Genomic DNA, 13,093 nt, shown 5'->3' with positions numbered 1-13,093 from the left:
CTGTGTCGAGCACAGGGCCAACTGGCAGAGGAACAGCTTTAAAACCATCAATTCTCCTGATTTTGCTGGGCAAAAATCCGCCCTCATCCATAATTCTGATCGTTTCCCAAAATGACATGCTCCATATAATAATTTTATACACATACCCACATCTGCATCAAGAGACTGTTATTACAGGGTGTCATTATGCTTTTGCATGATTTTAAAAGTAGGTAACCAGTCTGTATGACATGAGGGTTTTTATTTGGGGGAAGCAATTTAGCAAGTGTAAATTGGCAGTTGGGCTGAAGAAAAACCAGGCTGAGGCACCTGAGGATTTCTCAAACAGGAAATAGCTGTGGGTGGGGAAGATAAACCTTTTATCCTTAAAACATTATTTAAAGATGACATTTTAAGAAGTACCCAAGTGAGAGGACTTTTTGAGGCACTTTTAATAACCATTAAGGGGAACTTATTTGTAAGCTTGGTTGGTGTTAACCCAGCCATTGCCTAGAGCTGATTCTATAAATTGTGCTGGTTTCATGGGCCACAGCAGTTCCTGCCACCAGCCAAGTATTTCTCCAATTCCACCAAGCCTGGTGTTAAGAGAAACCTCAAGCCATAATTTCCCCAACTTGTCCACCACAAGACAAGTCCAACCCTTTTCCCTGCTGCTGTCTTGAAACAGAGCAAAACCCCAAACCAACCCAGGCAATCCAGGCTGCTCTTGGGCTGCTTTTTACAACTTGGAAAATAAAAATGACAAGTTTTCTTCTTGCAGTCACACCACTTTAGATTTTTTTTTTTTCCAGGTTGGACTTAGAAAACATTTTCTAACACAGGAGCTGCAGAGCAGGGACTGATGATGGGCAGGAAGGAGCACACCTTGTTTTGCACAACTCAGAAAATGAGCTGTGGATCCCCATTTGCTGGCATACTTATGGAACCTCTGTGTGTCTGGGAGCTGTGAGAAGAACAATTCCTCTTGGGAAACACCCACCCATACCTTTAGGGCAGTCCTACCATGGAGTTGCTCATGGTCCTACCATGAAGGGCTGGGGTTCATGGAGTGCTAGTCCAGGTGAGAGTTTGGTGAAGATCTCCAGCCAGCCCCTCTCTCACCTGGGGTGGGAGCCAGGGACAGCTGTCTCACCTTCCAGACCCACCAGCCTCTGTCTGCTGGCCACACAGGATTCTCCAAGGGCCAGTTTAGTCCCAGACCACAGAATATCATGAGGCCCCAGCACAGGATGCCCAGAGAGGCTGTGGATGCCCCAGCCCTGGAAGTCTTCAAGGCCAGGTTGGATAGAGCTTGGAGCAACCTGGGATAGTGGAAGGTGTCCCTGCCCATGGCAGGGGGCTGGAGCTGGATGGTCTTTGAAGCCCCTTCCAACCCACACTGTGATGGGGTCTATGATTCTGTGAATATTTGATATTGAAAACCCATTAATTTAACATTAACCCATTAAGCAAAAGCTTCTCACTACACCCTACCCAAGACTTGCTGCCCTTTGGAGACAACTCCAACCTTCCAACCCTTCCCTCTCCCAGCCAAGAGGACACAACCACGCAAGAAAGAAAACACCACGCTGGGTTTTTTTTCTTTAACAGAGATTTTTTTTTTTTTTTTTTGTCTTTCAGATTTCATCTCGGTGCGTGATTTCCCACCAGGACAGCCATCTCCAGACCCTGCTACATTCAGTGTCAGAGGGACAGCAGGCACCAGCCAGTGTTTCCAGCCTCACAGCCACCCGCACGGCTTTAGGGGCTGTCTCTTCCACCGTTTGTGAACAGCAGCACAAAAGGACACAACGCATGAAAACGAGAGTGGGGATGAGGTGAGGGCCAGCTGAAGGCTCGACCCCAAGGAGAACTTTCCCCAGGTTTTCCCACGGGGCTGGCAGGGATGGAGCCAAAGCAGGCAGGGCTGTCCCTGCTTCCCCTGAGGGGTGGGGACTTGGGCTGCAGCGTTTCCCAGTGCCAGCACACCAGCTCACACCGGCCTAGCACCCAAATTTGAGGATATTATGGGATGGGGTTGCTGGTGGAGGCCCTGCTGGGGAAGGACAAGTGACGTGGAGAAGCATGGCTGAGCCCTGATGGGGTGGGATGTCCACCAGCTCCAGCACGCCCACCCCACACCCACCTCCTGGGCACGTCCAGCAGTGGGGACAGGACCTGGCCACCACGCTGCCCCCATCAACCTGCTGGCAAAAAGCAGCTTTCTGGACCCAGCCCTGCTCTGTGTTTCAACTGCACCTCAAAACCAGTGGGGCAACCTGAGAACACCAAAAGTAACCAACCCCAAAACCCAAACCTATCGCCTGAAATGAACTGATGCTCCTTCCCTGCCACTGGGCTTTTGCAACCTAAACATAACGCTTATAAAAAGTAAAATTATTTCCTCTTATAACTTAAGTGCATTGAGTATTTCCTTAAATATGGTTCACACTGAAAATAAAGTTACTTTTGCTGTACAGTAAATTTCTGATAGACTTAGAAATAAACTTCTTTCTGTTGATACAATCTGGCAGGCGCGGCCGTGCAGCGCAGCACTCCCAGCCACACGGCTCTGCACGCACACACACACACACATCCACACACACAGCCCCATCCTCGGGGACAGGGACAATGTCAGGGGTTTCTAGCTTTCTATACTCGCATGGGAACATCTATCTTTAAAGTCCCTACGTTTAAGCAGCGGGCACTCAAACCGACTGAGGAACAGATGGGAAAAAACCAAACCCTGCAGCAGCCTTTTCCCCTCGTGTTTCCTTCCCCAGAGCGCTGTCAGCTTTTCAGATTCAAAGCCCAGCTGATGCTGCAGGCTTTCCCCACGAAGATCAGCAGTTTGCTCTTTCCAGAGCTGGGATGCAGCGCTGGGATGCTCCTACAGGAGAACCCCCCCTCCCCGTGCTGAACAGAGAAACCCGTGTCCCTGTTTGAAATTTGAAAACCCACCAGCCAGCTGCAAAAACCACTCCTGTCCCTAATCCTAGGCTCCTAAGAGAAACATGAAACTATGCAACCCATAACTTAACTCGCTCCTTGGGAATCCCAAGCTACAACATTATTTGACGGCATCCCGGCAGCGCCGCTCCCCTCCCTCCCTCCCGACCCTCCAGGCTGCGCTCAGGAGGTGAAGTAGGAGTTCTGCATGGAGTACAGGTGGTCGATGGGGTTTCCCACTCGTGCCTGAAGCGGCCCTGCATCTGCTGTGCCGAGGAAGCAGTCCCCCAGGTTGCTCAGTGAGGTATCGTCGCTGTCCAGGTCGTGGAAGAGGGGCTCAGCACCTTGGGAAGCAAGGAAAGGACACGAGAGGGTCAGAGCCTGACTGTGCCTGGTACCCCAGCTTTTGTAGTAATGCCTCAGGATGGTAGCTTTCATACTTTTCAAATCCTGTACATTATTAGTGCATGACTCTAAACTCCATATACAGCGTTAGTTAACTCTTTTCACAATTTGGTCAGACAAAATGATCCCTCTAGCCCTGAAACTCAATGATACCTTACTGCCTCAGGCCCTGAAAAGTATCAACAGAAGTGAATTATGGGGGAGCAAACTGGGGGTACATGACTTCATCACCTGAAGCTCTAATTGGAGGATTAACCCCTGATATGTAAATGGACCAAATTTATAATTGTCTGAAAAACTTGTGACCATTATCCATTTTGAGTACAGCCCCTTGGGAAGGCTTCATCTGCCTTTAATATACCTGAAGGCCCTTCATTAAATATATTCAGTCTTAACTTTTTCATGAATCCTTTTAACTTTGTTCTGTTTCTCAGTAACACGAGCTCTTTAGGGGTGAGGAGACCCCAGCACAACGCAGCATCCCTTGGAAGCAGAGGAGGCAGGGGGAGCATCCCCAGCCCTACCGTAGGGGTGCATGTGGTCTCCGGGCATCTGGGGCGGGGTGAGCCCTTGCCGGAAGGGGTCGGAGCCGTAGACACTCTGCTCCATGCCCAGCAGCTGCTGGGGCGGGGCCAGGGCCGTGTAAGGGTTCAGCATCCCCTCCAGCCCCGTGCTGCCCCCGCCGTTCGTCTGGGCTGCAAGAGAAGATCCAGATAGATAAGGCATTGCTGATGGGTTTGTTTTTTTTTTTTTTTTTTTTTGGGTGGATGAGCTCTGCTGGGAAGCCTGGAGAGGGCTGGGAAATGGGGAAACCCAAATGGTGAGGGGGGTACCTGAGCTCAGGCGCTGTGTGTTCTGCTGGTCCTGCTGCTGCTGCTGCTGCCTCCTGGCGAGCTTCTTCATCTGGGAGAGAAGAAAAAACAAAGAATGAAATCATCCCCTGGGCAAAGCCAGGAGGGAGGAGAGCCCCAGCAGTGGATGCTGGCAGCACTGGACCCACCTTTGCTCGCTGGTTCTGGAACCAGACCTGCACCACACGCACACTCAGCCCCGTCTCTGCCGCCAGCGTCTCCCGCACCTGGGACACAAGAGCGACAGCGGCGTCTCTCAGCCCACTCAGCGTGTCAGCAAGGGTCACATCAGCCAGCCCAAGCAGGGCTCAGCACCCAGGACATCCCCAGAGCTGAGGGATGGGCCCTGCTCCCCGTACCTTCCTGCAGGGCTTGGAGGAGACCTCGAAGGATGCCTTGAACGCCCTCCGCTGCTGCGTGGTCAGGATGGTGCGTGGCCTCTTGGGCCGTTTGTGATCCTTCCCGTCCTCAGAGCCCTTCCCCGAGGCCTGGCCCAGCTTGCAGATGCTGTCCTCATCATCACTTTTGCCTGAGGATGAAAAAAAAGCAGGTCCTGCTGCCCCATGACAGCTCAGAGAGCGGGGGAGAGCTACTGCCATTTGAAGTCTGTGACTGCTCAGCCAGCAGATGTGCTTTTGGGTTCTTCTATTCCCCAACTGAGCAGCTGCAATGTGAAACCCTGGGACAGCTGATTTTCCCTCCACCAGAGCCAGATCTCTGCCTGCTTCACAGTAATTTCCAGCCAGGCCACAGCTGGGGACACATCTGGACAGAGACACACATCCACGTGAGGGGCCAGCAGTTGTCAAGGACCATTGTGCCCCTGGGGCTGTCCCCCTGCCCAGCTGGGGACAGAGATTGGGTCCCAGTGCCCAGGCAGACCAGGCTGGGGGAGGTCAGGGTGATGGGTGAGCAGGGATGCCCAGAGAGGGCAACATGTTAGTCAAGAACCCCTCACTGATCTGCTCTACCATGGAGGGCAACTCCCTTCAGAGGACAGATTTTTATTCATTCACTGTGATGTGCTGCTCCACTGCATTGCCAGGAATGAGGAAAGACAGGAGCAGATCTCCAGGGTGAGGGGAGGCAAAGATCCCAGTGGAGCAGCAAGAATTACTGCAAGAATTACCAGTTACCTCTCCACACTACTGAGCTCTCTCCTGGGTACCAGCCAACACAGAGACCTTCCCTGTTAGCAGGTTGAGAGGGATGGGACAGGGAGAGCTTTTCATGCTGGCAGCCCCCAAAAACAGCCAGGGGCTGAGTCTGTCCCCCAGGAATCAGAGCTTGAGCTCCTTTCTTACTCATGGCACATGCATGGCATTCCCACAGCAGCAGGAAAGACAAACTGCTGCTTCCTTGCATGTCCCAGCCCCAGGGATGCCACACTGGAGGAGGTGTGAGAACCCCAGAGAGGGGATGGCCAAGCTGTGCAGCCTCTGATGGCTGCTGGGGCTGAGCAGTGGCTGCTGTCTCCTTCTCCTCCTGCTCTACCAAGCTGCTGAATGCTGGAGGAGTTTAATTTTGATGGAAAGGTAGAGATTTTGACAAATTGTGCGGGAAGGAATGTCAACTGGTGCCTGAACCCGGGCATGAGGTCAGCACCCCACTCCCCTCCAGCCCAGGAGGGCAGAGACACAGGCTCCTGGGCTCCATCAAGTCCACGATGCTCAAAACCCACTCCAAGGGGAAAACCCTCTCCTAGCAGCCTCTCCAAGCCCTCCCCCCGCCAACACCTGCTCCCCAAATCCCTCCCAGTGTCAAAGGGAAAGAAGGAAAAGTGAAGCCGGATTTGGCGGGGTATTACTTTTAATTAACTCTCCCTTTCAAGCCTTTCCCCACCGAGGAGGGGGGAGAAATTAATGAGTGTCTGGGGCTGCCCCTGACGTCACCTGGGAAGGATGGATATTGTGCGGCGTGCCCTCGCTCCGACCTGCCGGGCACACATCCCGCCGCCGGGGCCGGGACATTCCTCGCTCAGGAGGATTTAGGGAGAGCAGGAACGTTAGGACGCTTTTAATTGGAAAGCAGGGTCCTCTTTCAGAGGGGCTTGTTTACTCAGGCTGGGCGGGGGAGGCTCGGGGGAGGCAGTAATTGAAGCGAGGGTTTGGGAGATTACAGACAACATATGGCTCGCTTTTTATCTGCGCTTTCTCATAAAGTGGCCCTTGGTGTGCGGCGGCTGGGGGAGGGAGGGAGGGAGGGAGGGAGAGAGGGTGGGGGGCTTCAAAGCAGCCAGGGGGGACAGGGGAGAGGCTGGAGGAGCTCATCACACCCTGCTGGTGGAGGGCATCCGGGTGTGGTGGGGAGAGGGGACACCACCCTGCAGCGAGCATCCACAGGGGATGTGCACCTGGGCTGCTCATTGTCCCCAGAGCCATGCAGCATCCCCAGACAAACCTGGGAGGCACCAAAAGCAGACAGGGATGGCGGTGGGGCCGAGCCATGGGTCTGTGGGGAGATGCCATGGGCCAGGACCCCCCGGTCAGAGGCTGCCAGGCCAAGGCAGGGGCTTTGGGTTAGGTTTCTGATCAGCCAAGGGGTTGCCTTGCCCTTTTGACTCCCACGCTGGCCCTTCACATCCCTCAGGTCTCAGCTGGAGTTTCCACCAAAATAAGTCTTTCCCCTGGAGGTTTTTGCTAAGCTGAAGCTCTTGGTTTGGCTGGGGCTGCTGGCAGCAGGGCTGGACCACAGGCTGATGAGCCACTGGGGAGGAAAAGCTCCCCAGCCTTTCCCCAACTGCCCTTTTCCCCCACTAGGAACAAACCCAAACCATTGTGGCTGATTCGCTTTCTCTCCTGCATGACATCTCCTCATTGGTTCCTATTTTAACTGAAAAGGGTTTGTACATCCCAGAGGAAAAAATAGTAATTCTTCAATCAGTTAAGGACTTTCCCAGGGCTAAGGGAAGAGCCAGTGCCCTCCTGCCTCTCCAGCTCCTCCAGCACTGCACCATCACCCACCAGCTCCCCCCAGCCACCCCCTCTCATGGATTCACTCTGATTTTCAAACATCACCAGCATTAACTGCAAAAAGGACTTTTTTGTCCTGAGCAAGCAGGGTTGCAGAGCTCACACAGAACCCACAAAGGCAGTGCTGCAAGACTAGGTGGGATTTTGCTGCAGAGGAGCACAATATTAAAGAGAAATACAGGTTTTGGGCAATTTTTGCTCCATATCTATGAAAACCATTTATCCCATCCCTTCACAAATCTTCTCCCAGCTACAGCACTCCAGTGACAGAGAGCACCAGGCTTTGTCCTGTCCATGCTTCACACCTTAGCAACATACTCCTTATCTTGATTTCTACTTTTTTTCAAACCCAGGGCTTTGCTCCAGCAGGGAAAAGACTTGGCCTCCTCACTGTTGCTGGCAGAGCAGAGAATTTCAAAGGTAAATCCTCTCCCTCCACAAAGCAGAGTTTCCCCAGAAAGGGATTTTAAGGGGAACTGAGAGACTGGTGAGGAGCAGGGCTCTGTGGGGATGGTGTTATCAAGAGGATTTCAGTTAGTAGATCATCAGATCATTTCCACCCTCCCAGTCCCCAGTGCTGGGCTTTCTTACTAAATTTGTCTTCCTGGGAAACATTTGGGTTCAATTTGCACTGACTGTATTTGAATGCTGCTCTGATGCTCTGGGCAACCTCATCTCTGCCACCTCTCCTGCAGCCCCCATGGGCTCTGCAGTGTCCCAGCAGCGTCCCCATGATGGTTCTGGCCATCTGCTGGGGACACAAGGTTTGCAGACTCCCTGCTGCCAGCTCGTGCCTCAGCTTCCCCTGGTTATTAAAAGGGGTGACTACAGCAGAAGCAGCTCACTTCTTGTTCTCAGCCTTTCCAGGGTGCCAGGCAGGGACAGTGAGGCACAGGGAGGGACAAAGGTGGTTAGTGGCCAGCTGTCCGGGATGGTCCTCAGAGCATCCCTGCATCCCCTCACTGCTGAGTCCCTGCTCGAGCCCTCACCACCAGCACAGCCCAGCTGGAGCACCCAGCGCTGCTCTACAGAGCTCACCCCAAAGCTCACCCCAAAGCTCACCCCAGCCGCGCCTGGGAGCGGGGCCGGCCGGGGAATTCCCTTACCGGAATCCGACAGAGCCGGGCTCACCAAGCTCAGCAGCTCCCGCTCCTTCTCGTAGTCGCCCTTGCAGAGCAGCTGGCCCTCCTTGAGCACGAACTCGTCGCCCTTCTGCAGGCGCCGCTCGCAGACGCAGCAGCAGAAGCAGCGCAGGTGGTAGACGCTCTTCTGGGCGCGCATCACCAGCTCGCTGGGCGCCACGGCCTCCAGGCAGCCCGCACACTTCACTGCAAACAGCCTGCAGGGCAGAGAGCACGGCTGGCACGTCCAGGGGACAAGGGACACGGCCGCTGTGTCACCCCCGGGTGCGCTGAGGGGGTGGGGGCAACGCTGCGCCCAGGATGCTGCCACTGCTGCACTCAGCAATGGGGGCATGCTGCTTTGGGTGAACTTTGCAGTTTGGGGCTTACCAGGAATGTGGTCAAGTGAGGAAGACCCCATATGTTCCAGGTGATAAAAAAAAGGTATCAAGCTCAACAGCCCAGGTACCATCACCACCACAAGACAGCATCACTTCCACACGCCAACTCCACTTGTCACCTCCCTCCAGCTCATGCCTACACCCAAGGAGATGCTGAGACAGCAGTGGGATCAGGGAGCTCATCTGTGCCTCTCCACAATCACCTGCAGAAAGCATTCCCACCATCCCTCACCCACAAACCACCCCTATCCCCACTTGCAAACACGTCAGGAATGTCTAATACATCACAAAATTCTCCAAGGCAGCAAATCTGGGGTTAAGGCCGGTGCCAGACTGAAGACTTGATGTGTCAAAAGGAAAAGGAAAAGCTCAGCTTGTTCCTTGACATTGATGTGACAGAGTCTGAGGCATACCTAATTAAACTGCTCCCAGGTTTCAAGGCTCTGGCTTTACACTTAAAAGCCAATAATAATAACAACAGCAATAACACTTTGGGTTGGAACAGAGCTTTTCCCTCTCCCACTTCAAATGTCCTTACTGAGAATGATCAATGATTTACAGATGGGGGAAACTGAGGTGAGAAGAGCAGAAGTGGCAGCATCAGAGGACTTGGAGGCACCTGGAATTAACCTTAGGGCCAGATATCTTCAGTAAATGACCAACAGAGATGTTTGAAGGTAGCAAACCACACCCAGATATTTGAGTTCTTGGCTTGGACATCATACAGAAAAAAACCCACTGTTTACCCAGTCTTGTCTGAAATATCTGTGGGAACTGGACATTATTATTCCCCTGTCTTGGTGACTTTGGCCCCGAAAGAGAAGTCAAAAGTCAGCACACATCCTGCAGAGGTTACCTCCGAGCTTTCAATCCCTTTTTTTTTTTTTTTTCTGTTAAAAAATCCCACATAGGAAATGTGCTGAATCAGCCCCGTTCTGACAAGCAGAGGAGCAGATATATGCCAAACCCCCACGGGAAAACCATCAGAAAATGGGGATCTGTTGGAAAAGTGCCTGCTCCTCCCAGGTCTTCCCCAAACACTGTTGGCAATCACGAGGGTCTGGACTCTCCCCATGCCAGCCAGATCCTGGGCAGGCTCAGCAAAAGGTGGCATTCCCAAAGAAGCAGGAAAGGGGTGTTATAAAGCTATATTTTCACCACAGAAAGTGGGAAATCATCAAATAAAATGCAAAGGTTAGGGAGTTTATAATTCCCCATATTGCCATTAGGAGCTTTTATTTTTCTACATTCAGCTTTAATTCCCCAAGTTTACCTACAACTGCCAGTCCCCTAAGATGTATTTCCAACATCCCTATGACTGCCCTGGGAAGAGAGGGATGTGTATTCCCTTGAAAGGGTCATTTTTTTTCCTTGTTCCAGCTCACACATAACACTGGCTGGCGTTAATATTTCTGTAGTTGCTTCATCTTTAATTATGTCTCTTTTATGTCAAAGTGGGGGCTATCTGTATTCATCTGACAACACATTCTCATCCTGTTTAAATGATGTTTAAGCCCTACCTGTTGGGATTACCAACTGCTCTCAGTAATAAAATATTGATAAGGTATTCCACTGCTGCCATCTAATCTCCAGGAATAAATGTGCCCAAAATTTGTTTCCGAGGCACTTATTAGAGAGACACAAACCTTTGCCAACCAGGCACAGCAGCACCAGCCCAGCAGTGGATGTTTCCAAGCCCAAAGGGTGTAGGTGTGAGATTTAGATAACTGGCTGCCTGATGTCAGACACTTAAAGCCATTTTTAGGCTGCTGAATAAATGACTTTATTCCCAAAGCAGCTCCCACTGAGGGATGCTGTTCAGTCCAGGTGTCCCTCACTGCCCAGTGCAGGACTCCCCCATCCCTGGGCAACCTGAGCTGCAGGGAAATCTCCATAAAACCTCTTCCACAGTATGAAACCATAAAGAACTCCTTATAAACAATAAACTGAGACCTCAGGCACTAAAAGGTCACAGGCAGAGAAAACACGGATCTGCCACAGGTAGTAATGGAGAGAGAGCAAAGGGTCTTGTTGGTGACCCACCTCCCTTGAGACCAGACTGTGCCAGCTACTCTACAGGGACTGGGAAACAACATCTTGCACGGATAACCCCTCACACAGGAAACCCCACACGTGGGTAAACCCACTCAGGGATGCTGCCCTTTGGGATAACCCCACAAAGGTACAACCTGCACAGACATCCCAGCTGGAACTCCCCTGCTCAGCCTGAGATGGGGCTGAAGGAAAATTCTCCTTCTAGCTCTAGCAATTAATTTAACATTTTAGCCTGAGTGAGACACAGCAGCCTGGATCCAGAGAGGTTTTCCTCTATCTCTGGGACCTTCAGCTCCATGCCCAGCTCTCTCCTGCTTCACTTATGGCATCCTGGGCATGCTTTAGTTCTCAGAAGAGACCTCTTTCCCCCTCCAAAACCTGAGGTTCCAAAGCTGAGTCAGGCCTGGGTTTGTTTAGGCAGGTGAGAAGCTGGCCAGGGCACCAGACAGGGAGACATGGGGATGCTTGGTGGAGAACCAGACTGCCACCAGCAGCTCAGTAAACACCTCACTGAAGCACTGACAGCGAGTATTTGTAAATAAAACCAACACAACTTAGCAGGAGCTGGAACAAAAAGATAGTGATGTGTGCTATTTTCATAGCCTTTTGTGTCTGATCTTAAAAAATATTCTTGTTTCGATTAATTTGTTTTTTGGGGTTTTTTTTTTTAAAGTTTAGGTCTCTTTTTGAAATGACAACCTGCAGTTTTGGAGCAGAAAGGGGCTGACGGTGGCTTTCAGGAAAATCTTGAAGCAGAATATTTGGGTGCTTCTGGGGGCATTAGGCACATCCCTGAGGATGCAGCCCCACTTCTCCACGCCATTCCTCCTTCCCAACAAAGCATCCCAGACCTCCCTTTTGGCGTTTCCCGTCACCGAAACCTAAAAATACCGACGCAGGGCCGAAGGCAGCTCGGGGATGCTGCATGCCGTGTCCCTCCCGACGGCTGGGGTGCTGTTCCCCCCTCTCCCGGGAGGGGACAGGCTGCAGGAGCCCTGATTGACGGGCGCTTCCCGGCTGCTGTCTGTCTGTCTGCGTGCCCCGCATGCAAACGCGGCCCCGCCGAGCCCCCGGGGCAGCGCCGATATTAACTGGTGACGGACTAACCTCGAGCTGATTTGGGGAGGTGAGGAGCTCTGCTCCCCTCCCTGCCTGCAGTGGGGATGTGTGAGAGGGGCAGGGGCAGCCCCTGAGTGACCCTGCACTGGGATGATGCGTTTTCCAGCACCCCATGCTCTTCCTCATCATGGCTCAGCAGCCTGAGCAGAGCCTGACCAACCCATCAGGAGGTGCTGGGAGCCCCTCAAAGCCATCCCCAAATGATGAATCCCACCACAGCCATGACCCTGGCGTGGGGATGAGCCAAAGGCCACGAGTGCAAGCAATGAGCCACAGGGAGTGAGGACACAGGATTGAGTTGCCTTGGCACTTGGGTCATCTTCTCACTCACTGCACGAGGGGACATCAGCACTGGGTCCTTGGGAGGATGGCAGTGGAAAAATGCCACTTGCTGTCAACCCTGCACCCGTGGCTTGGGAACGAGCCACTGCCCTGCTGCTGCTGGGCTCACACCCCCGTCCCTGCTCCAGCCCCAAAGGAGGAGGCAGAGGGCATGGAGCATGGCCAGGCAGGGAGGGGGATGGTGACACTGGGGGTATCCCCCAGCTGCAGCCATGGGGCACCATGTGGATCCTCGGAGAGAGGTGCTGACACCACGGGAGCAGCTTGGAAAGGCTTGGAAAGTCCATCTCAGAGCCATGGAGAGCAGGCTGGGGATGGGAAGCACAACCCAGAGGGCACCTCCAAACCCACCCTGCGCCTCCAGGCTCCCAAGCTGATGGAGGAAAGCGCCAGCAGCCGCACTCACTTCCCTCCCTGTGCACCCCAAGCCTCAGGGAGCTCTCCAGTGGGACAGAGGAGGGATGTTTTCCCCGGGGCTCTTCTCCTGACCCTTCCCGGTCTCCCAGCTCCCTCCCCCCCGAGGCGGGCAAGTGTTCGCTTTACTGCCTGGCAACGGGGCCGGGGCTAAGCTTGCTAAAATATGAGTGTTTTTTGGCTGGAGTACCAGAAGGCTGCAGTCCTACAGAGAGAAAAAAATTGAGCACTCCATGCCATGGCTCCAGAAAGGGGGAGAATTAGGTTTCACACCGAGCAGGCTGGACCATGGCATTCTTTAGTTAATGCTTAACAAACGCCCAAACAAAAGCAGCCAACTTCACTGCATGTTTGTAAAATGTATTCTCAGCAGATTCAGGTTTATTGGAGAATTCGCTCGCTCTGCAGCAAGTGGCGTTTTCCTTTTTTTTTTTTTTTCTCCTCCTTTAATTTCCCTTCTCCTCCCTCCCCCCCCAGCTCAAGCC

General features: G+C 52.8%; 1 protein-coding gene across 2 annotated transcripts in view; it reads right to left on the bottom strand.

The window, feature by feature from the left end:
* Positions 1 to 413: 413 nt before the first annotated feature.
* The window catches only part of LMX1A (LIM homeobox transcription factor 1 alpha), a 43,289-nt gene continuing 30,609 nt past the window's right edge, over positions 414 to 13,093 (bottom strand). For both annotated transcript variants that reach the window (XM_056497062.1, XM_056497061.1), the window contains exons 5-10: positions 8,263 to 8,495; positions 4,544 to 4,713; positions 4,334 to 4,411; positions 4,167 to 4,236; positions 3,858 to 4,028; positions 414 to 3,272 (exon numbers count right to left, since the gene is read on the bottom strand). In XM_056497062.1, the coding sequence (XP_056353037.1) occupies positions 3,112 to 3,272; positions 3,858 to 4,028; positions 4,167 to 4,236; positions 4,334 to 4,411; positions 4,544 to 4,713; positions 8,263 to 8,495 (883 nt within the window). In that variant the 3' untranslated portion in view covers positions 414 to 3,111. The remainder of the gene's footprint in view (positions 3,273 to 3,857; positions 4,029 to 4,166; positions 4,237 to 4,333; positions 4,412 to 4,543; positions 4,714 to 8,262; positions 8,496 to 13,093) is intronic.

The sequence above is a fragment of the Oenanthe melanoleuca genome, chromosome 8 (genome assembly GCF_029582105.1).
Source record: "Oenanthe melanoleuca isolate GR-GAL-2019-014 chromosome 8, OMel1.0, whole genome shotgun sequence".
Lineage (NCBI taxonomy): Eukaryota > Metazoa > Chordata > Aves > Passeriformes > Muscicapidae > Oenanthe > Oenanthe melanoleuca.
This window is presented reverse-complemented; position numbering and strand designations above follow the sequence as displayed.